The 24,448-nt window shown below is 41.6% G+C and overlaps 1 protein-coding gene across 2 annotated transcripts in view; it reads right to left on the bottom strand.

Annotated features, from left to right (window-relative positions):
- sv2ba (synaptic vesicle glycoprotein 2Ba) overlaps positions 1–24,006 on the bottom strand; it is a 53,379-nt gene extending 29,373 nt beyond the window's left edge. The window contains exons 1-2 of one of the 2 annotated variants that reach the window (XM_061747118.1): positions 23,940–24,006; positions 9,073–9,798 (exon numbers count right to left, since the gene is read on the bottom strand). In XM_061747118.1, the coding sequence (XP_061603102.1) occupies positions 9,073–9,550 (478 nt within the window). In that variant the 5' untranslated portion in view covers positions 9,551–9,798; positions 23,940–24,006. Of the gene's footprint in view, positions 1–9,072; positions 9,799–23,827 lie in introns of both variants that reach the window. The other variant, XM_061747109.1, reaches the window with a different exon arrangement.
- Positions 24,007–24,448: the final 442 nt, after the last annotated feature.

The raw sequence follows: 24,448 nt of genomic DNA, 5'->3' as shown, positions 1-24,448 counted from the left end.
TCCTGTAACTCTGAGGTGCGTAAATGTGTCTGGCTCCGACACATAACTCTCCAAAAACACAATGAAGTCAATGACATCATAATAATAATAATAACGGGGAGGCCTTTGAATGTTTTTAGGAGTCGAGTCGGATGTGATCGCAGTCGTTTTGATGAATATTTAGAAAGATATTGACGAACATAAAGGCAAAGTCACTGAGTTTCTGATGAAGGTTGAAGCACTTAAAGGTTTTTTTGGTTTCGTCAGAAGCTGAAAAATCAAGGTTTCCATGTGGATAATCTCTCATAAAGCCCTCTGGTTTATAGGCCGATTACAAATAAAGCATTTTTATTTTCTACCATTAAAGGACATGTTTACATGCTGGCTAACAATGCTGAAGTGTCCGACATTTGCCCACTCTTTGACTTCTATACGGCGAGCTAGTAATTCCCAGGACTCCAGGACTGGAGCCACTGGTGGAAACCCAGGAGACAACGTTACAGACTCAGCACTCAGGAAGATAGTAGCTTTAAATGCCAGATATACCCGTATGCACGCCCGCCGATAGGGGGGGACAAACGGGTCTGTTGTCCCGGGCCCAGGGTAGGGGGAATCAAGAACTAAAAAAAAAAAACCTTTTTTTTTTTTTTATTCTCATTAAATTATGGAATCATGTTTCAAAATGTTTCAAAATATGCTTTTTTGTGGAAAAAATATGTAGTATTTGAGTTCCATAAAAGCTTGTTATTTGTTTTCTTCCTAATTGTCCTTGTGGTCAAGAACCCCCAACACAAAAATGGTTTGGCCGCTGATCAAAATTTGACGTTATCATTTAATTCAACCATTAGAATGGTCAAAATGTCCGGTCAGCACAAGTCCGGTGCTCAGAAAAGAAGAGAAAAGAGAAGAAGAGAAGAAGAAAATAGAGGCCTCAGAGATTCTCTACACAAATATTTTAAAAAGGTGGTGACGGTGAAGCTGGAATTAATAAAGTCAGCGTAGAGCAAGGTAAGAAACAGTTACAACGTTTACCAACCTTGTAACTTAACCTAACTGGCTAGCTCTAATGTTAACGTCCATTAGCTTGTATAAAAACCTGAAGAGCAGAGGGAGAGGAGAGGAAGAGGAGAAGGAGAGATCCGGGCGCAGGGGGGCCCATCTTAGATTAATTTGTCCGGGGCCCCGGCAAGACTGTCAGCTGGCCTGCCCGTATGTATCTTAAGCAAAAGACAAATACTGCAAGAGTGTTTCATTTGTATTGAAGCAAATGTCAAAATGTGGAGAGAAAGGAGATGCCAAAGTCACCACGTCCCAGGTCTGGACGTCTTGCATGACGGAGATTTTCAGAGCATGAGACAGCAACGTATCAAAGTACTGCAGATATTCTGCATTTGGATTTGAAAGCAGTACCAGAGAACTTCTGCCATTTATAGCCCGGCGGCGGTCTCTATAGGGGGGAGGTTAAGTTGCTTTACAGCTCTGTCTGAGATTTACTGGAGCTGCATCCCTCTCTTAGTTTCTCTTCTGTTAATACTTACTTTAGTCTCTCAGTTGCCTCTGCGATGGTGCCAACTGGAACATGGAAAAAATAACTCCTCTGCTCTCCTCTGCTCTCTTCTATCCTCCTCTGCCCTCCTTTGTCCTCCTTTGGGTGTCTTTTGCTTCAGTAGCAGCAAGAAGAACCTCATTTAACCACTTTATAATTGCTGCACAGCCTTTAAAGCAAAATATTTGCTTCAATGTTTTGTCATTTAAGATGTTTTATAGACAGTGTCTCCAAACCTCTGTCATATTCTCTCTGTACATTAAACCATCCATCCATCCATCCATCCATCCATCCATCCATCTGTCCATCCTTCCGTCCATCCATCCATCCATCTTCTTCCGGCTCTTTTCTTCTTCCGGCTCTCGATGAAGGCGGACGCTTTTTCTGCTCCTCTCCCTCTCTATCTGCCCTGCTGCTGCTTTTATCCTGTCTCGTCTTCAGAGTCTCTTCATTTCACTCCTCCAAAACTCTACAATCATGGAATTGATTAACTGGTCTCTCAGCACAATATACCAAATTTTTGCGACCAGAAGACAGGGGGTAAGGCCCTCCTGCCCCGATGGGACATTTTTTGCTGGATACACAATGGATTCCTACAAATACTGGAAACCTTTGTGTTTGGCGATTCTGTCTGTCGAGGACGTTGAAGATGCTTCATAATTTGATTTATGATAGCAGGATTTCTCTTGATCATCCTCTTGATCGGAGGAGGGGGATTCCTGGTCTACCGACAAACGCGTAAGTCTTCGACAGCTGTTTTGGCTCTTTCAATTCAATTCAATTCCATTTTATTTATATAGTGTCTAATACAACAGATGTTGTCTCTAGACGCTTTCCAGAGACCCAGAACATGAACATAAACATAAACCCCCGAGCAATTATTACATTATTATTATTATTATTCTGAAAGCCTTCCTTTCAGAGCTGCCGGACGTGGCTGAAGGGACAAGCAAGGCGATCAACGCTCTGACTTTAACGTTGGGGGAGCAAAGCCATAAACTGGATGCGATTCTCGAACAGAATCGCAGGCTGGCGGCGGTCTTTGAGCTCATTGGCAGGATGGATAAGACCTTGGAGAAGTTGGAAGGTCGGCTTGGCGGAAATTGATCACAAATTCGTCTGATTGGAGTCGCCATTGATGAACCAGAGAGTGAAGGCAGACGGAAAATTACTGAGGCTGCCTGTTTTTGCAATTGTTGATTCTATAATCTGGCCTTGACAGGGCGGTTTTTGGCCGATCGCTCTGGTCACAATCTTTCTGGTGGAATGTAAACAAGATGACTCTGCCCCCACTAACCCTCCCCTCTCAGGAACATCTGTGGACCTGTTTTCAGAACTGTACCGGGCCGTCTGATAACATCAAGGACATTGGCTGAGAGCAGCTCTGGGCGAAGTTCACGGACTCATCGCTACACACACACTTACTGATAAACACACCTCCCTCAACTCAACGCCTTCCTCGGCCCCCCCTCTTATCAGCCCCACCCAACAGTCTCCGGGTTTAGAGCGCCACAAAGCTGCGGCGATCACTTGGATGTACTGTGTCTGATTCTGATCCATCCATCCATCTGTGCATCCATCCATCCATCCATCTGTGCATCCATCCATCCATCCATCTGTGCATCATCCATCAATCCATCTGTGCATCCATCCATCATCCATCCATCTGTGCATCCATCCATCCATCCATCCATCTATCATCCATCCATCATCCATCCATCCATCCATCCATCAGTCCATCCATCCATCCATCCATCCATCAGTCCATCCATCCATCTATCATCCATCCATCTATCATCCATCCATCCATCCATCCATCCATCTGTGCATCCATCCATCTATCATCCATCCATCCATCCATCCATCTATCATCCATCCATCATCCATCCATCCATCCATCCACCCATCCATCTGTGCATCCATCCATCATCCATCATCCATCCATCCATCCATCAGTCCATCCATCCATCCATCCATCCATCCATCTGTGCATCCATCCATCATCCATCATCCATCCATCCATCCATCCATCTGTGCATCCATCCATGTATCCATCCATCCATCATCCATCCATCCATCCATCCATCATCCATCTATCATCCATCCATCATCCATCCATCCATCTGTGCATCCATCCATCCATCCATCATCCATGTATCCATCCATCCATCATCCATCTATCATCCATCATCCATCCATCCATCCATCCATCCATCATCCATCTATCATCCATCATCCATCCATCCATCCATCCATCTGTGCATCCATCCATCATCCATCCATCCATCCATCCATCCATCCATCTGTGCATCCATCCATCCATCCATCTGTGCATCCATCCATCATCCATCCATCCATCCATCTGTGCATCCATCCATCCATCCATCTGTGCATCCATCCATCCATCCATCCATCCATCCATCCATCATCCATCCATCCATCCATCCATCCATCCATCCATCATCCATCCATCCATCCATCCATCCATCCATCCATCCATCCATCCATCCATCCATCAATCCATCCATCCATCCATCCATCCATCCATCCATCCAAATAAAGAAATGGGGTTTGTGTTTGTGTCAGAGCTTTTTCTGCTGGTTTTTCACATTAAACACCCAAATAAATGCTCTCAGGTAGATATTTAACCAGATTGTTGGGAATCTGCCCTACATCCATCCCAGACTTACACTTGTGTATATGGTAAACCGCATCAAATGGGATGATTCTGCAGATCTACTTCCTATTCCCAGCCAGCGACCAGAGCCCTCCTCCCACTCTGCAAAAAACAGATGCTGTGATTTCATTTTCACTGGGCCTTCCTCCTGCTACCAGCCTGTCAGCGGCCCGGAGCAGATCTGACAGCTCTGCAGCGGGCACTGCAGGCCGCCAGGATCTCTGACTGCTGCAACATGCTCCACATTAGCCTGGGAACACACGCTGAATACAATTACCACCAGGCTCCTCATCAGCCCCTTGCAATGCGTCATCCCAAGAGCGCGCTGTTGTGATAAAACGACTGTTGTGCAATCTGCTGCATCACCAGTCTGCACACAAGCTCTGGGAAATTTGGGGAGGGGATTTAATATGCCGTTTAGTTGTCTGCGCAGACTATGAGGCACTTTGTCAGCGGCTCTATGCTACAAATTTATGCATCATTTTTTATGATGATTTTTGTAGTAAATATTTGCAAGTGTGAAGTAAAGATACAGATTAAGTAAAACAGATAATACATCATGGAAAATGTGTTCAGTAGCTCTCTCTGTCTGGAAGAAAACTTTGCTCATTAATAACATCAAGTTACAGACACTTGTAGTACCACTGCTGATTTCCAGTTAATCCGGTTGCTCACAATGGACCGTATCTCCATCAGGACACACGGCGGTTCACCATGTTCTTTATTCAAAATTGCCAAAAAATGATCCAAGCCTGATTTCCTTATTTGCTGGAGAAGCTGGAGAATACTACATCATTTCAGCTCCATATCCCTTATAAGTAAAACCGAATCTCAATGAAAGATAATAAAATAGCATGTTCTGTGCTCGTTCTAAGTTATAAGCCAATTTTTTGTTCTTTAGCCAACCACTGGCATAATATCCATATATAAGAAACTATAGGTCAGCCTGTTGGCCGGTCAGACAGAAGCAGATCAGGACTCCACAATGAAGATTTTGTGAAACACATTCAGGTCAAAATAACAGATTATTAGGGCCCAAGCACTTACAGTGTGAAGGCCGTATTGTATCTGTAGGAATTATTCTTTCTTTCTTTCTTTTTCTTTTCCTTCTGACGAAATGAGGGCCTTTTTTTCCCCCTAAACGTGCCCCAAAAGTCACCAAATTTTGCACCAAATGGCTCAACAGCGCCCCCTAGAAAACCTTGTGCCTCAAGCCCCACAATACGGTTTGACGTACATGCACGAAAATCGGTACACACCTGTATCATGCATGGATCTATAATATTAACTGGATACCGTGCCCAAAATGGCCGCCCATTCATTTCAATGCATTCTGCTCAGCCAGCGCATGTGCCGAAAAAATCTCGGACTTCCTGGTTTACTTCCGTGTACACGGGCCCATAGAGCATGCGCAGTTGAGTCACCTCCCATGATGCTCTGGGGCCTCCCATCATGCCCCGGGGCAACATCAATGGCACCGACACGGCCGTGACGTCACGCCCAGAAAGAGACTTTTCTTTGACTTTTCTGGCCGTTATAAAACATTTTTGACGGATATAAAGTCCATGACTTAAAAATATAGAATACAAAGATTAGTAATTGCCGGTGATTACAGCTGGAGGTTCCTGTGAACAGTTTTAGAGGCTTCTCTTTTACTATTGCCGTCTATGGGAAAAAAGCTTTCTGGGCCCCATGGGATTTTCTGTTGCAGTACCGCGGCTGGCCACTGGGAAAAATCGGCGCGCCTTCTGAGCGCGAGACTGGGGGGCTGGTATCATGTCGCAACTTAAAGAAAAGTCTCCTGGCGCCATGGCCCAAACCCAACAGGAAGTCGGCCATTTTGAATTAATCGTGTCATTTTGGCGAAATTTATGCCATTTCTTCAGCCGCTTCAGAGCCCGAACCGTAACGTGCACCCAGGTGGGTTATACATCAAAATGTGCATCTCCATCCTGCGACTACGTGCATTACTTTTCTCTTTCAAAAGTGTTACCGTGGCGACGCTAGACGCCAAAAAACGCGCCTCCCCTTCATCTGATTGGTCCATATTTGATAGTTCCCCAAAAGTCACCAAATTTTGCACCCAAGCCAGGCCTGGCGATAAATTTGATATTTCATGGTTTGCATTAATGGGCGTGGCAAGATGGCACAACAGCCCTCCCTAGAAAACTTTTTTCTGCTATATCTTTTGAATGGTTTGACATAGGAAGTCGTGGGTGGTGTTTATTTCTGATATGCTTATGGGAGCGGTGGCCGTGAGTGCGAGGGCCCGTTCATCGCTGCTTGCAGCTTTAATTTTGTCTTCTTTCTTCATTATTTAACACGTAGTTTTCCATATATAGCATTGAGCAGCATCTGCGTTTTGGGTTCTGAGGACTTTAAACGAGACAGAACCGGTGATACCTGAACTGACAGCTAACCTGGAGCCCATGAACAGCACATAGATGTATTTATCCTGATAAAAACTGGCCTGGAAAGATTCACACCCACCTGCTTTTGGGTATATGTTCAATTAATAACTGTTACTCCGTGGAGGAAAGGCTAAGAGTTTGTGAGCGAGACTAGCATGCACAAACGAGCAGACGTAGCCATCCTGGGGCCAAACAGTTGTAAAGTTTCACGTATCTGTGTGCGTTCACAAAGGTAAACCATTCACTTGTGAATTCTCTTTGTCAGATTTATAAAGTTGTGTGTATGAATTATTAAATTTGATAGTTCTCATTCTCTGAAAAAAACAGAAAGATATTTCTGCTCTTGAATGAAAAATCCTCTGTACAGAAATGAGAAAGATGACTATTTTCAAAACCATTTACTATACCATTACTGGGTATTGATTTTACTAAAATAAAGTGTGTGGTAAACACAATATGAACAGCTGCACAACCTGCAGTATCCAAGAAATATCTGGACACTGTGCCACTTCCAGAAAAATGACCGGTCCACACCCCGTTAGCTCATCCTGTATTTTCGGTCTCTTATTGGTACCAAATGTGCATTGGTTTTAATTTTTACAAGATTATTTTGGTTAACGCCTCTATAACGCCTCACGTGGTGAACTTTTGGAGGGCGGGGAACTGCAACCACTTTTATTTTGCTAGGCACCTGGTTAGAGTTACCAGTTTCATCATGTAATCCTATAGTTTTGTTGGCAGGCGTTGGTCCTTGAGAAGCAGCAGAGAAGAGTGTTAAACTACAGCTCTGCACCCTGGCCTGGACCCTGGATTGTCAAGGGGAGTGTCTAATAAAGCAGGCCAAATTACTAGAGACAAGAGCAGCACCATCCCGGGTGGGATGAATGCCGTCTCTTCTAATCAGACCGGGCTTTCCCCAGAACGTTTCCCAATTGTCAATAAAGGCCACGTCGTTTTCTGAACACCACCGATACAACCAGCGGCGGAGCGAGAGCATGCGACTAAACATGTCATCGCTGGTCAGATTGGGGAGGGGGCCAGAGAAACCTACGGAGTCCGACATGGTTTTGGCGTAATTACACTCGAGACAATATTCCTTTTGGTCACTTCCCACTGGTGAAGACGGGAGTCATTAGCTCCGACATGGATGATAACTTTACCATATTTACGATTACCCTTTGCCAAGTATTGTAGCAGGCTGCTACAATGGACGCCAGTCACGGTGATTACATAGCCAACTTCACTTTTACGGTGTCAAACGATGCAGTTTGCTCTATTCAGTATTCTATTCAGTATTTTCATTTTACATTTTGAGCTCTGGAATCACAAACACAGACACAAATATGCAGACGACTCCTGGCTGAGACCTTGGTAACCGAAAGTATCATCTAGTGTCAGGAATTTCAAAATAATCCATAAACCTTTGAGAGATTTGTAAACACTTTTTATGCCTTCAAATTGCACGTTCATGCTCCTGCTGCACTGAAGCCATCCTTGTTCACAGCCAGTACACACAGCTCCATGAGCACAAAATAAAAGGCAGACAGGAAGAGGAAATGCTGTTATCTTAAATATTTGAATTATATTGAAACTTCAAAAGGTCCACCATTCTTGCACTGTTGTTTTATTTTTTTCAGTCGCTGCTCGGTTGTGTTAAAGAGGTGAGGTGAGTCACCATAATGTTGCTTCCTGCAGATGTAACAACACCTGCAGATGTAACAACACCTGCAAATGTGACAACCCCTTCAGATGTGACAACACCTGCAACAGTGACAACACCTGCAGCAGGGACAACACCTGCAGATGTGACAACACCTCCTGATGTGGCAACACCTGCAGATATGACAACACCTGTAGATGTTACAACATCTGCAGATGTGACAACATCTGCAGATGTGTCAACACCTGCAGATGTGACAACACCTGCAGATATGACAACATCTGCAGATGTGTCAACACCTGCAGATGTGACAACACCTGCAGATGTTACAACAACTGCAGATGTGACAACATCTGCAGATGTGTCAACACCTGCAGATGTGACAACACCTGCAGATATGACAACATCTGCAGATGTGTCAACACCTGCAGATGTGACAACACCTGCAACAGTAACATCGCCTGCAGATGTAACAACACCTCCTGATGTGACAACACATGCAGCATCGACTAAATTGCAGATCTGACAGCACCTGCAAATGTGAGCAACTGCAGATGTGACAACGTCTGCAGATGTGACAACACCTGCAGATGTGACAACACCTGCAGATGTGACAACAACAGCAGATGTGACAACACCTGCAGATGTGACAACACCTGCAGATGTGACCACACCTGCCGATGTGACAACGTCTGCAGATGTGACACCTGTACGGAACATGTAGATGATTGTTTATAGCAGACAAACACATTCTCCAATGTTGGTCGACTCTGCTTTGTGCAGCTTTGCTGCCACTTACCCAGAAGTCCCTTGTCAGCGTTGGATATGCACATGTCCTTCTCCGCGCTGGGCAGGACGAAGCCGACCACGAAGCCGTCCACCCCGTCGGCCATCAGCGCCAGGCCCAGCACCACGAAGAGCGTCCACTGAAAGCGTCCGTGACCGCAGTCCTCCATGATGGTCTCGTACTGCTCCGGCAGGTTGTCCTCCTCCTCCTCCTGCTGCGCCGCCTGACGGGCTTTCCTCCTCGCCTCCACCCGCGCCGCCCGCCGCGCCTCCTTGATTTCATCGGGGTGGGGAATCCCCTGGTACTCGCCCTCGTACATCTGCTCGTCGTCGTCGGCCCCCTCGGTGGCGTCGCTTCTAGCATCCTCGTCCTGCGGGGGGTAGTCTGTCTGGTAGGGGTAGCCGTCCTGACCTTCCCTGTCTTGGGTGTAGGTGTATTCTCCGCCCTCCGTCACCTGCTGGTTCACATTGTTTTGGTAGGGGTCATCCATGGCTCCTGCTGCGTTGAAGGGGAAGCAGGAGTGACTTTGTCGTGTCGCTGTCGTACGGTAAGGAAGCTCAAGTTGTCACTTATAATGGCATAATCCTCCCGAGGAGCCGTGATCTTCCCTCAGTCTGCTTGATCTCAGGCGTCGGAGGAGACGGTGGCCGTTCAGCGGTCGGGGACTCACATTTAAGGCCTCGGTAGCTGTTGCTAGACTATTACCGTCTTGGTTTGGCGCAGTGATGCATGCTGAACCTAAAACACACCACAAAATGCATGTCAACTTAACAGCAGAGGTAAAAACTTCAGAGCAGAAACATTTCCACGCAGCTCGACACCCGTCAGTTCAAGTTGCAGCCACAGTTTTATCGTCAAACCTTCAAAATAGCAAGAGAAATATGGAGCCAAATCAAGGCCAAAAGTTTTGCTAATTTGAAAATACAATTTCAACCTGAAAATTCTTTTTTACGGTTTAATTTTTTTTTGTGGGGGTATCAGATCTTTTTTTCAGTTTCAGAACTTTTTATTTCAGTTTCAAATCTTTTTTTTTTCAGTTTCAAATCTTTTTTTTTTCAGTTTCAAATCTTTTTTTTTCAGTTTCAGAACTTTTTATTTCAGTTTCACATCTTTTTTTTTTTTCAGTTTCAATTTTTTTTTTCAGTTTCAGACCTTTGGCCCCGATCTGACGTAGGGGGCGTGGCATCAACTGAAATTTGAAACTGAAAAAAAAAGATTTGAAACTGAAATAAAAAGTTCTGAAACTGAAAAAAAGATCTGATACCGGAAAAAAAAAAAATGAAACTGTAAAAAAGAATTTTCAGGTTGAAATTTTATTTTCAAATTAGCAAAACTTTTGGCCTTGATTTGGCTCCATAGAGAAAAACATACAAATATAGAGTTTCTAGTCATATCAATGCATTTTGTCAGCGTGAAATAGTATCTGCAGCTTTTTGTTGCTCTTCATTAGTTCCATCTCCGAACAATTGAACCCATTTTATTACATTTGTTTCTGTTTGCAAAGCACTTTGGATTGTAATGCCTGCTCTGATTATGGTTCTGGATGGATGAGGAGTGTTGGCAGGGCCCAGGAAGTCAGGGAAGCCGGTTCCCCCTGCAGGCTGCCTGTCCTCCTGCACAAGCAGATAATCTCATCACCTCCTCGCTCAAACGCTCTGACGCCATTTTGATCCATCACACAGCGCTGCTGCTGCTGCGACAATGACACGTTCAGATCCGTCTCGGTTTTTTAGTCCGTGGGTCAGAGCCCAAAATTTCACTGGTCAGCACCACTCAAGGTGACCAAACTTACTTATGATTTTTGAAAAGATCCATGTCTGTAGATGATATTTTGGTCTGAAAACCTTCCTGAGTGGCAGCTGGATCAGAGTTATCAGCTCATGAAGTTCATAAAATTACATTTTAGATGCTGCTGCATATTCTGGTTTAGACTCATGTTCAGGATATCTGTCAATGTTTCACTATATTGTCTTTGGTATCATTTTAAAGGGAACCTTTTAAGCATTCATTCAAGCTAAGATGTGAATCTTTTTGACCAACATAGAGGTCACTGCAGCTCTTTAAATTATAAACAACACGCATTTGTACACAATTTTCGCCTAAATGATATAATATCTTTTATCCCTGTGTCATCTAGGAACAACAGAGACACAAAATACAAAAACTGGAATACTCACAGGACCATAAGGATTCAGGAAATGTATAATATACCCCTACTATATTGTTGTTACCGGTGATTGTGAGCCTTAACCTAGAAGAGCATCATTAGGCTCCTATGAAACTATAACAGCCACTAATGTCACAAACTGGTCTTTATCTGCAAATACACGACATAAAGGAACCAGCTTAGTTTTATAAACAACATTAGAGACACAAAATACAAAAAAATACAAAAACTGGAATACTCACAGGACCATAAGGATTCAGGAAATGTATAATATACCCCATTTAGAATCATCAATTAACCTGAAGGGGGTGGTAACTTCATGAGCTGATAACTCTGATCCAGCTGCCACTCAGGAAGGTTTAATACCAGAATATCATCTACAGACGTGGATATTTTCAGAAATCATGAGTAAGTTTGATCACCTTGAGTGGTGCTGATATCTGGTCTGGAACATGGACTATTTGCGGAGCACGACGGATAATTATCACGTTGAAGTGAAGGACTTTTGTCGTCACATCATTTCCTGTTCGGTGTAAATGAGTCAGACACGCGTGTTTGGTGAAATCCTGCACACATTATTAGCCCGAAGGTTCACCTTCCGTAATGAACAGATAAGAGAAAGATAAAGCATTGTTTGCTTTATGTCAGATACTCAAGTGGATCACCTGAATACTGAATACATGGCAGCAAGTGCAGCGGCTGCTAAGACTGGTTTAGTATAAAATAACAGGACCCTTGATTACACATGACGGGTCTGAACAAAGTCAACATGCAGACGAGCGTTTGCAGATTCTCTCCTCCGTCTGGGAGAGATTGTTTTGAGGACTCTGTCACGATCTGGCTTCTCTCAAAGTCGGTTGCATTGAACTGTTTCATACGGATGTCAAATTAAAGGATAAAGACAACACAGTTTCTGTCAGGCCGTGCCACCAGAAGAGCTTGGGTTTATAAGAATAATAATAATAAGAATATATTCCCTCGTTTGCTTTTTGGGTGACAGATTTGGACGGCGCCGCCTGACACGTCAGTTTTAAACCTCCCCGAGTTCCCAGCTCGACTGAGCTGTTTCCATACCCAAGAACTTATTTGTAAATGACTCCAAATGTGTTGAACCCTCGTTCCACACGGATCAAAGTGTTGATCAGCTCATGTGTTGATAGGGATCTCTCATATCAACTATTGATCGGCAGAGTCCAGACCAGAGGTGTCTTCAGTATTCACATTCATTCCTCAGGTAGAAGTATAGATACTAGAGTTTAAAAATACTCCTGTAGAAGTTGAAGTATCAACTCAAGTTTTTTACTCAAGTAAAAGTATAAAAGTACTGGTTTCAAAACTACTTAAAGTATAAAAGTAAAAGTAATGTAAGGGGGAAAAAAGCCATTGAAAATGAATGCATCTTAGTATAATGCAAATATATTAAAGATGTTATCATTTATCCTAACCTTTATTGGAATGTACATCCAAGTTTAGTTGCAGGAATCTGAGGGAACGGATGTAAGAACAAAACTGGACAACAACATCTGAAACAACCACAACCAAATTCACTCTATCCGGATGGAGCAATTTAACTGGATAGTTTTTATTAAAGGCCCAAATGAAATAGAGTAACGAGGCTGTTTTTAAAATGTAAGGAGTAAAAAGTACAGATAATTGTGTGAAAATGTAAGGAGTAAAAGTAAAAAGTCGTCTGAAAAATAATTACTCCAGTGAAGTATAGATAACCAACATTTCTACTTAAGTAAGGTAAGGAAGTATTTGTACTTCGTTACTTAGTACAGCGGCATATCCCCCAAAACAAGAAGTATTGTGCACTTTTTGAAAAAAGCATGAAACTTCTACCACTGTTAGATGATGCCATGAGGTTTATTTTCAGATGTGGAGGACAGTCAGACCTGACCCCTGAGGCCCTGGAGAGGTCAAATTCAAAATGGCCACCAAGAATATTGAAAAATGCTTAACTTCGGAACCAAGCGCAGTAGAAGAACATTTAAGGTGTCATTTCCTACTGATTTTTGGGTGCCCAGTCAGCTGGTGATACCTTTGAGACCAATAGAATTCAAGAAATGCATTTTATTTAAGGTCAAGGTAAAAAAAAAATGTAAAAAACGCAATAAATATGTATTTGTATCCATGTGCCCCAAAATGTTCTATAACTTTTTACTATCTGTTATTATTAACTATGATGATGTGTAGTGATTTTATTTCTAGCATTAGAACTACCTCCAGGTCCAGGTGGCCCTCTATCAGTAGCTAATTCCATTAGAGTTGTCAGTAGGGTGGATGACACCTGAGCAGCTGAGGCTAACAACTAACGTTACAGTCTGGAGGAGAGACAACTTCTGGCAGGAATATTCTGACATGAATATTCTGACAAACCTCTAACAGGTAAACTGAACATTATCAGTAATGTTTTGAATGTTTAAAATTACGTAGTAATTTGTGAGCTAAGTCAGTTGAATGATTGAACACAGCATAGATTTCAGCTTTCTAATTTAAAGGATATCACCTATCTTGATAGCTACAAGTAATGATTCCTAAAGCCAAACTCTTGCATGCTAGCTATTTAGTGGTTAGCCAATTAGCTCAACAGCCAGTCTCCAACAGCCTTGAAATGTAGTCTGGGTCTTTATAAGTATCATAATTCAAATACAGGATATTGTGAGTTAATACAGTTTTGATTGAGACAGTGGAGACAGGTGTATCTTTTCTCCTGGTATGTAGGATATAGTGCTACACCTCCTGTACCTGCCCATCACTGTCACTGAGGATGATTACTGGTGTGCAAGAACTTGGGATAACCTGTGAGTAGTCTACCCATTAAGTTAAACTTTTAGAATCACAGTATTGAAATTGATTACCATAATGTTGAAAGGTACAGTAAGTAAATATTTTACTGGGGAAGACCGTGTGTGAGAAATCTTGTTTCTTTCAGTGCAGTGTTTAGAGGCTATCTATTCCCCCGATGCACCTGAGATTGCGATTGTTTCCAGGGGTGCAATAAATCTTTGGTTTACCTGTAAGTACACTAGGAAAGAAAATTAATTTGACTGATGTTTTTTATTAATAAGATTCTCCTCTCTTGCAGTGTCATCTCAACCATGTCAAAGCGTCACAGCTTGGTGGACCCTACAACCCACTGACACTGTGTCTGCATTTGCTGGCCGAGGAAAAAAGACAGCCTGGGAGACTTGGAATTCTTTCCCAGAGGTCACTGATGCTCTGCAGGAACTCCTGGCCATGCCAAGTGAGGTCAGTGAAGGATCAAGGTCACTGATCGAACGATTTGTGGTGCTGATGTACGACTGAACCAGTGCATGCATGGAGGTAAACGATGCCAGGAAATATCTTTTCTCCCAGAAGTCCAGGACTTTGGAGAACATCCCTCCAACCCAGGCAGCCCTCAAGGAGCACATCAAGAGGACTTGCTTTCAGGCCAACCTATGGAACCAGTCACTGGTCTTGGATCCAAACATCCCAGACCCATCTGACTGGGGTTGGAGAAAAGAATCCACTGGGTGGCAGCCATTCTGGACAGCTCTCCCTGAAGCATCAAAATCTTGCCATGAGCTGATCCGGTGTAACTGCCGCAAAGGGTGCACTGGACGGTGCTCATGTGTCAAAGCTGCACTTGTGTGTACTGATCTCTGTTTTTGTTCGGGAGATTGTGTTAGGGTTTAGTCCTTCATGACTAAGAAATTTGATTTCCATTATGTGATCCATTATTGATTGTTTGTTTGATTGTTATGCAACCTTACAGTAGGTTTTATGACAGGTGCTGTATTAATATAAGTTATTATAATAATTCTTGTCATCATAAAAAAAATCACTTGTTACTTTCATTATTTGGGAAATAAACCACCTTTCTCCGTCTTTCGCCTCCCTTTGTCTGGATAAATTGACCTTGACATTGATCTGAAGGCATTTTGTTGAATTCTATTGGTCTCAAAAGTATCACCAACTGAATGGGCACCTAGAAATTATTGGGAAATGACACCTTAAATGTTCTTCTACTGCGCTTGGTTCCGAAGTTAAGCATTTTTCAATATTTTTGGCGGCCATTTTGAATTTGACCTCTCCAGGGCCTCAGGGGTCAGGTCTGACTGTCCTCCACATCTGAAAATAAACCTCATGGTATCATCTAACAGTGGTAGAAGTTTCATGCTTTTTTCAAAAAGTGCACAGTTTTTTGGTAATCCGCTGTACTATCTGGTCCAGACCATGCCAGGATCTGCTGCAATGAAAAGGAGATACAGACATTGTAGGGGTCGAGCACTTGACCCCTGCTGACCGGCTCCTCCTCTGTTATCGTTGTACTTTCAGGAGACTCTTACCCACTCCTTGAAAATATGGCCACGTATTTGAAAACGTCACTTCTTCCCACACCGGTGTAGACCTGGTCATATTCAATTTTAACCTCTGATGTGTGTCAATTCATCTTTGCATGTGTACCGTATTTTCTGGACTATAAGCACTACTTTTTCCATAAGTTTTCAACCATGCAGCTTATACAAAGGTGCAGCTATTCTGTGGATTTTTCTTCCACCACTCGGGGCGCTATAACCGGAATTAGAATCAAAACTAAGACAAAATAAATGCAAAGAAGAATACGCTACTTCTTGTTTAGCAGATAGAAGTAGAAGCAGATTTCAAACAGGTAAATAGATAAATAAATACCGTTATTTTCTCTTGGTTCTGTCCCGTTTTAATCAGCAAAGTTGCTGCCGTGTTAAAAGACACTGTTAGGAAAGATCTATTTAGGTACAAACATGTACATCATTTACAGTTCAAAATCCTTCTGTACATGTAGTAAATATCTAATCTAACAACATAAATATCTGCGGCTAAATATCTTTTTATCTTTTTTAAATAGAGCGGATGCGGCTTGTATACAGGTGCAGCTTATAGTCCAGAAAATACGGTAGTTTCTGGAGGGCATCTCTTTAACTCTGATACACCCCGCGTTAGCAAGAAAGTCATCAAATATACACTGCAGGTCTCAGTTTGTGACACATTTCCAGATGCAAGAATCCCAATGTCACTTTGGGTCACTATTCCTTCTAACTGTGCCTTGCAGTGCATGTGTGTAAAAGGAACTGTATTTGCTCTTCCCCCCCGATCCTGCGTGACATCTGGCCGACTGCTGACACCAGACCGGAAACCAGCCAGGTCGGCTAAAATGAGATGCTTTGTTTGTCCACGGTGCCGTTATTTGGGAGATTAAGGACGGGATATTGATTCCTGCAGCATGTGACATCGTTGGGGAACCTGTTCCTCCGACGGGGGCTCGTTAAACAGCTCTGATCGATCCACGAGCATCTGCAGTCTCACACCGCAGGTCTGGGCCCGGGTCTGCTCTGGATCGGAGCCACGATGACGAAACGCTACCGTTTAATCCAGATTAAGACTGCAGATTTTTTATTTATTTATTTTTTTATCTCTCCTTTTTTTTCATTTGCCCTTGTTTCCTCACGTTATTGTTTCAGGGGGAAGTCGTGGAGGTGCTGATGGATTAGGGAGACTTGATTGAAAAGCTGAAATGTATTTACTGTGCTGAAATCCTAAAGTCGCCGTTGAAATGTGTGAACGGATCAGTCTTATTTTCTGAGGGGGGGGGGGGTCCTGCGGTGCCACGGAGATCACACTTATCTTTTTATTTGTTTCCATCATGAATATAATCAGTCAGTATAAGCTCCTCCTTCAGGTCACAGATACAGATACTAAAACTCAGGACAAACATGTCAAGCTTTGTGCCCTCGTCAATCAGACTCATAAACAGCTGATTTTATCTATTTATTTTTGTACCCGCTTTTATACATATTTTTAAAATCATTCTTTTTTTCTTTTTTTCCTCCTTTTGCCTTTCCTTTTTAATCTCGACATTTCGCCTTTTTTCTTTAAATTTGTACTTTTTTCTCGACATTTCGACCTTTTTTTTTCCTTTTTTCTTCTTTTTTTCTTTTTTCTCTTTTTTTTCTTTCTTCTTTTTTTTCTTCTTTTTTTTACTTTTTCCTTTCTTTTTTAATCTCGAAATTTCGACTTTTTTCTCAAAATTTTGACTTTTTTCTCGACATTTCGACTTTTTTCTCGAAGTGCAAAATGAAAAAAAATCTTCCCCCAGTTATAACTAATATAGAAACATGCAGCATGTGTTTCTTCATTCTAAGGCTGATACAAGACTTTTCATTTTTTGCGGCTCCAGACATATTTGTTTTTTGTGTTTTTGGTTCAATATGGCTCTAAAACATTTTGGGTTGCCGACCCCTGGGCTAGCAGCATCTAAGTCCAGCAGTATCTGTGATTGCCCAATGTATGTGGCTTTATATTGATTGTTTGGTTTGTTTCTGTACTGTCCTGTTGTATATGTGATCTGTACACCAGGAATGGGTGATATTTTACCGTTCACGATAAACCGTTAAAAAAATTCCCCACGATAAGAATTTGTATCTCACGGTAAAAATGATAAATTCCTGTTGATGACGTTTTTGTGTAAAACTGATTTATGGATGGATGGAAGGAAGGAAGGAAGGAAGGAAGGAAGGAAGGAAGGAAGGAAGGAAGGAAGGAAGGAAGGAAGGAAGGAAGGAAGGAAGGAAGGAAGGAAGAAAGAAAGAAAGAAAGAAAGAAAGAAAGAAAGAAAGAAAGAAAGAAAGAAAGAAAGAAAGAAAGAAAGAAAGAAAGAAAGAAAGAAAGAAAGAAAGAAAGAAAGAAAGAAAGAAAGAAAGAAAGAAAGAAAGAAAGAAAGAAAGAAAGAAGGATAAATTCCCGTTGATGAGGTTTTTGTGTAACAAACATGGTGGATCTGAGAGTGAGATAGATTTATAGTTACAAAGATGGAGTTGAATTGGTATTTTTTTATCGTCATTTTTATCGTTATCGGGATAAATGCCGGAAATTATCGTGATATATTTTTTAGTCCATACCGCCCATCCCTAACGGATAAATAAAGTTATGTATTATGATAAAGCCTGAGGAGCCCGGTAGAGACTGATGGGAGAGAGTAGATGCTCGGCCTGACGTGGCGTTCATCATCATCACGCTGCTGCAGCTTCTCCAGCGCCACAGCTGGCTCTTACATAACCGCTGGGCCGCTGCACTTACCCCCCCCTTAAAAACCCACTTCCCTCCGCTGTCATCGTATTGATCCAGACTTCTGCTCAGACCCGTAACACCCGCGCCAGGATTCAGACGTCAGCCGGGCTTTTGTGCGCTGCAGTTTCTGAATAGGTCACGATCCTCCTTCCTGGGAGAGTGCTGGAAAGTCAGCGGGCCCTTTGAAATCATGAAAATCAATGCACGTCTGAGGCTTAACGGGGAGCGAGAGGTCGCGGCGTCATTTACTGAGAGCTATTTCAATTTCACAACTGACCTTTTCCTGTTTAGATCATTTATTAGTCGGACTGAGCCGGAGTCTCCGCTCCGTCGGTGTCCGGGTCTCCCTGCACGGATGCAGGTCTGGGATCTGCTGGTGACTAGGGATGGCGGTATGGACTAAAAAATGTATCACGATAATTTCTGGCATTTATCCCGATAACGATAAAAATTATGATAGAAAAAATACCAATTCAACTCCATCTTTGTAAATATAAATCTATCACCACATTCAGTCTTTGGAGCCAAATCACTGCTCTAAAAGATACTAAATACTAAACTACACCAATTAAATTGGATTAATAAAAACCAATTAAATGAGTTACACCTGTACTGAAAACTGGAATGACTCAGATCCTCCATGTTTGTTACACAAACACGTATCAATGGGAATTTATCTTTCTTTCTTTCTTTCTTTCTTTCTTTCTTTCTTTCTTTCTTTCTTTCTTTCTTTCTTTCTTTCTTTCTTGCTTCCTTGCTTCCTTCCTTCCTTCCTTCCTTCCTTCCTTCTTTCCTTCTTCCTTCCTTCCTTCCTTCCTCCCTCCCTCCCTCCCTCCCTTCCTTCCTTCCTTCCTTCCTTCCTTCCTTCCTTCCTTCCTTCCTTCCTTCCTTCCTTCTTTCCTTCTTCCTTCCTTCCTTCCTTCCTTCCTTCCTTCCTTCCTTCCTTCCTTCCTCCCTTCCTTCCTTCCTTCCTTCCTTCCTTCCTTCCTTCCTTCCTTACTCCATCTTCCTTCCTTCCTTCTTTTTTCCCTTCTTTCATGCTTCCTTCCTTCCTTCCTTCCTTTCTCCCTTCCTTCTTTTTTCCCTTCTTTCCTTCTTCCTTCCTTCCTTCCTTCCTTCTTTCCTTCTTCCTTCCTTCTTTCCTTCTTCCTCCCTCCCTTCCTTCCTTCCTTCCTTCCTTCCTTCCTTCCTTCCTTCCTTCCTTCCTTCTTTCCTTCTTCCTTCCTTCCTTCCTTCCTTCCTTCCTTCCTTCCTCCCTTCCTTCCTTCCTTCCTTCCTTCCTTCCTTCCTTCCTTCCTTCCTTCCTTTTTCCCTTCTTTCCTTCTTCCTTCCTTCCTCCCTCCCTTCCTTCCTTCCTTCTTTCCTTCTTCCTTCCTTCCTTCCTTCCTTCTTTTTTTCCCTTCTTTCCTGCTTCCTTCCTTCCTTCCTTCTTTCCTGCTTCCTTCCTTCCTTCCTTCTTTCCTTCTTCCTTCCTTCCTTCCTTCCTTCCTTCCTTCCTTCCTTCCTTCTTTCCTTCTTCCTTCCTTCCTTCCTTCCTTCCTTCTTCCTTCCTCCCTTCCTTCCTTCCTTCCTTCCTTCCTTCCTTCCTTCCTTCCTTACTCCATCTTCCTTCCTTCCTTCTTTTTTCCCTTCTTTCATGCTTCCTTCCTTCCTTCCTTCCTTCCTTTCTCCCTTCCTTCTTTTTTCCCTTCTTTCCTTCTTCCTTCCTTCCTTCCTTCCTTCTTTCCTTCTTCCTTCTTCCTTCTTTCCTTCCTTCCTTCCTCCCTTCCTTCCTTCCTTCCTTCCTTCCTTCCTTCCTTCTCCTTCCTTCTTCCTTCTTCCTTCCTTCCTTCCTTCCTTCCTTCCTTCCTTCTCCCTTCCTTCCTTCCTTCCTTCCTTCCTTCCTTCCTTACTCCATCTTCCTTCCTCCCTTCCTTCCTTCCTTCTTTTTTCCCTTCTTTCATGCTTCCTTCCTTCCTTCCTTCCTTCCTTCCTTCCTTCCTTCCTTCCTTCCTTCCTTCCTTCCTTCCTTCCTTCCTTTTTCCCTTCTTTCCTTCTTCCTTCCTTCCTCCCTCCCTTCCTTCCTTCCTTCTTTCCTTCTTCCTTCCTTCCTTCCTTCCTTCTTTTTTCCCTTCTTTCCTGCTTCCTTCCTTCCTTCCTTCTTTCCTGCTTCCTTCCTTCCTTCCTTCTTTCCTTCTTCCTTCCTTCCTTCCTTCCTTCCTTCCTTCCTTCCTTCCTTCCTTCCTTCCTTCCTTCCTTCATGTACGTTGTGCGTGGATTTAACACAGAACCATAAATCATCTTTACACAAAAACTTAATCAACAGGAATTTATCGTTTTTACCGTGAGATACAAATTCTTACCGTGGGGGAATCTTTTGACGGTTTATCGTGAACGGTCAAATATCACCCATTCCTAGTGTGGACTTGGTCTTAACGCCGGCACGCCGGACCTTTGGCCACGTTTACCGGCTGCACGCTCTCGTTTAAAGCTGACGGTGAAAAACACAGATTTGTTCTCAAGGTCACAGAGCAGCTCAGTGTCTGTTCAGCTGCAAAAAGCTTTTTCTTCACGTACAGTTTCCCAGACACTACGATTTTTTGACTGTTTGGATGCATGTTGTAATTAGAGGAGGGAAGTTTTAAACCCACAGCTGTTTTTAGGACATTTAAATGATAATGTGCACGGCGTCAGAGGTCTCCTGATTGCTCTGACTGCACATGTGTACGTCGTGATGAAGCTTTCTGCTTATCAGACGCTCACGGCCACACACGGATTTTGAGAAAAACAGTTTTAGGGATGATTATATATTAATTTTGGCATTTTATCTTTTAGTGAGGCTTAAAAATTCCTCCGCATAACTAAATATTGTTTGCAGTGGCCAGGGTACCATTGTACGACGGAGTATTAGGGCCAAACTAAGACAAAAAAAAATTGGAAATTACGAGAATAAAGTCGTAACATTACAATTATAAAGTCGTAATATTATGAGAATAAAGTCGTAACATTACGAGAATAAAGTCGTAAGATTATGAGAATAAGTCGTAAAATAACGAGAATAAAGTCGTAATTTATGAGAATAAAGTCATAATATTATGAGAATAAAGTAATAATGTTGCGAGAATAAAGTCGTAATATTATGAGAATAAAGTCGTCATATTATGAGAATAAAGTCGTAAAATTATGAGAATAAAGTAATAATGTTGCGAGAATAAAGTCGTAATATTATGAGAATAAAGTCGTAAAATTACGAGAATAAAGTCATAACATTACGATTATAAAGTCGTAATATTATGAGAATAAAGTCGTAATATTATGAGAATAAAGTCGTAAAATTACGAGAATAAAGTCATAACATTACGATTATAAAGTCGTAACATTACGAGAATAAAGTCGTAACATTACGAGAATAAAGTCGTAATATTACGATTATAAAGTCGTAACATTACGAGAATAAAGTCGTAACATTACGAGAATAAAGTCGTAATTTACGAAAATAAAGTCGTAACATTACGAGAATAAAGTCGTAATTTATGAGAATAAAGTCGTAATATTACGAGAATAAAGTCGTAATTTACGAAAATAAAGTCGTAACATTACGAGAATAAAGTCGTAATTTACGAAAATAAAGTCGTAATATTACGAGAATAAAGTCGTAACATTACGAGAATAAAGTCGTCATATTAAGAAAATAAAGTCGTAATTCATGAGAATAAAGTCATAATATTATGAGAACAAAGTCGTAATTTATGACAATAAAGTCGTAATTTATGAGAATAAAGTCGTAATATTACGAGAATAAAGTCGTAACATTACGAGAATAAAGTCGTCATATTAAGAAAATAAAGTCGTAATTCATGAGAATAAAGTCATAATATTATGAGAACAAAGTCGTAATTTATGACAATAAAGTCGTAATTTATGACAATAAAGTCGTAATATTATGAGAATAATGTCGTAACATTACGAGAATAAAGTCGTAACATTACGAGAATAAAGTCGTAACATTATGAGAATAAAGTCGTAACATTACGAGAATAAAGTCGTAACATTATGAGAATAAAGTCATAATATTATGAGAATAAAGTCGTAACATTATGAGAATAAAGTCGTAATATTACGAGAATAAAGTCGTAATTTATGACAATAAAGTTGTAATATTACGAGAATAAAGTCGTAACATTACGAGAATAAAGTCGTAACATTACGATTATAAAGTCGTAACATTATGAGAATAAAGTCGTAATATTATGAGAATAAAGTCGTAATATTACGAGAATAAAGTCGTAACATTATGAGAATAAAGTCGTAACATTATGAGAATAAAGTCGTAATATTACGAGAATAAATTCGTAATTTATGAGAATAAAGTCGTAATATTACGAGAATAAAGTCGTAATATTACGAGAATAAAGTCGTAACATTACGAGAATAAAGTCGTAATTTATGAGAATAAAGTCGTAACATTACGAGAATAAAGTCGTAATTTATGAGAATAAATTCGTAACATTACGAGAATAAAGTCGTAATTTATGAGAATAAATTCGTAACATCACGAGAATAAAGTCGTAATTTATGAGAATAAAGTCGTAATATTACGAGAATAAAGTCGTAATAGAATAAAGTCGTAATTTATGAGAATAAATTCGTAACATTACGAGAATAAAGTCGTAATTTATGAGAATAAAGTCATAACATTACGAGAATAAAGTCGTAATTTATGAGAATAAAGTCGTAATATTACAAGAATAAAGTGTTAACAGAAAGAGTGTGTTAAAATGTTGAACATTGAGCATTTTGTGAAGTTATATTTATATATTTATAATATATTTAATATTACGACTTTATTCTCGTAATATTACGACTTTATTCTCACAACATTATGACTTTATTCTCGTAATTTTACGACTTTATTCTCATATTATTATGACGTTATTTTCGTAATTTCCTTTTTTTTTCTTAGTTTGGCCCTAATACTTCCTCGTACCATTGAGCAACAAGGCGATGGGCTTTAGTTGCAGCTCTGACAGAAAAATATTTTAAAAAAGCTCTGTTTGAGTTTGAACCAGAACATGAAACTGATCTTGGTCTCAGGCCCTCGGTGGCTCCAGAGGTCGAAGGACGACCTGCAGGAGCTCTGAAGAAAACCTGCCCTGGGCATTTATCATAGCTGGTATCAGTGTCTGTTACCCCAGCCTGGTACTGGAGAGATACTGGGAGGTTTTCAGCCTCCCAGTATCTCAGAACATCTGCACTGGACTAGGACTAACATCAGTAATACCGGTGCAGCAGGACGACCATGTTACTTACTGCAGCTCCTTTATCAGAGTACAGGAAATGATCATATACATGACAACGGCTGCAGGCTAAAAACAAGCTCCATCTTCACCTTGTTGCAACAAAAAATAAGTATAACATTTCAGTCATGTTTCCCATCTCGGGTTCAATCATGTCTGGAAAGATTTGTCTGACAAAACCAGCGAGTTAAACGTCACAACAGAGCTACAGTACGAGCAGAAGTGATCTTACCAGGTTTGGCATTCCCTCAACAGGAAAAAAAAAATGTAAAAAATATATATATAAATATTTCACAACAAGAAAAACATCAATGTTTGAAAAAGAAGAAGAAAAAAAACATTACGGTCCAAGTAGCATTTTCAGACGTCCCGAGCGTACATGACAGTTTATCCCGAGGCCGTTTCTGCAGCCAAACCTGAGGGATTAGGATCCCAGCTCATGACACCCCCTCCCACACACACACACACACACACACACACACACACACACACACACACACACACACACACAGGAAACTCCCCCGCCCCCCCCGGGGGAGGATGGTACGGTCCGAGAGGTTTAAATAGCAGCAGGTTCTTGCACGCCCGTCGGGGGACGGGGTTGTCTCTGCAGGATGTTTCTGGTCCTGCTCCTCTCAGAGGTCAGAGGTCGTGATCAGAGGTGTCAAGTAACGAAGTACAAATACTTCGTTACCTTACTTAAGTAGACATTTTGGTTATCTATACTTCACTGGAGTAATTATTTTTCAGACGACTTTTTACTTTTACTCCTTACATTTTCACACAATTATCTGTACTTTTTACTCCTTACATTTTAAAAACAGCCTCGTTACTCTATTTCATTTGGGCCTTT

This window comes from Cololabis saira, chromosome 2 (genome assembly GCF_033807715.1).
Source record: "Cololabis saira isolate AMF1-May2022 chromosome 2, fColSai1.1, whole genome shotgun sequence".
NCBI classification, from domain to species: Eukaryota; Metazoa; Chordata; class Actinopteri; order Beloniformes; family Belonidae; genus Cololabis; species Cololabis saira.
Note: the sequence above shows the minus strand (reverse complement) of the source record. Positions and strands in the feature narration are given on the sequence as shown.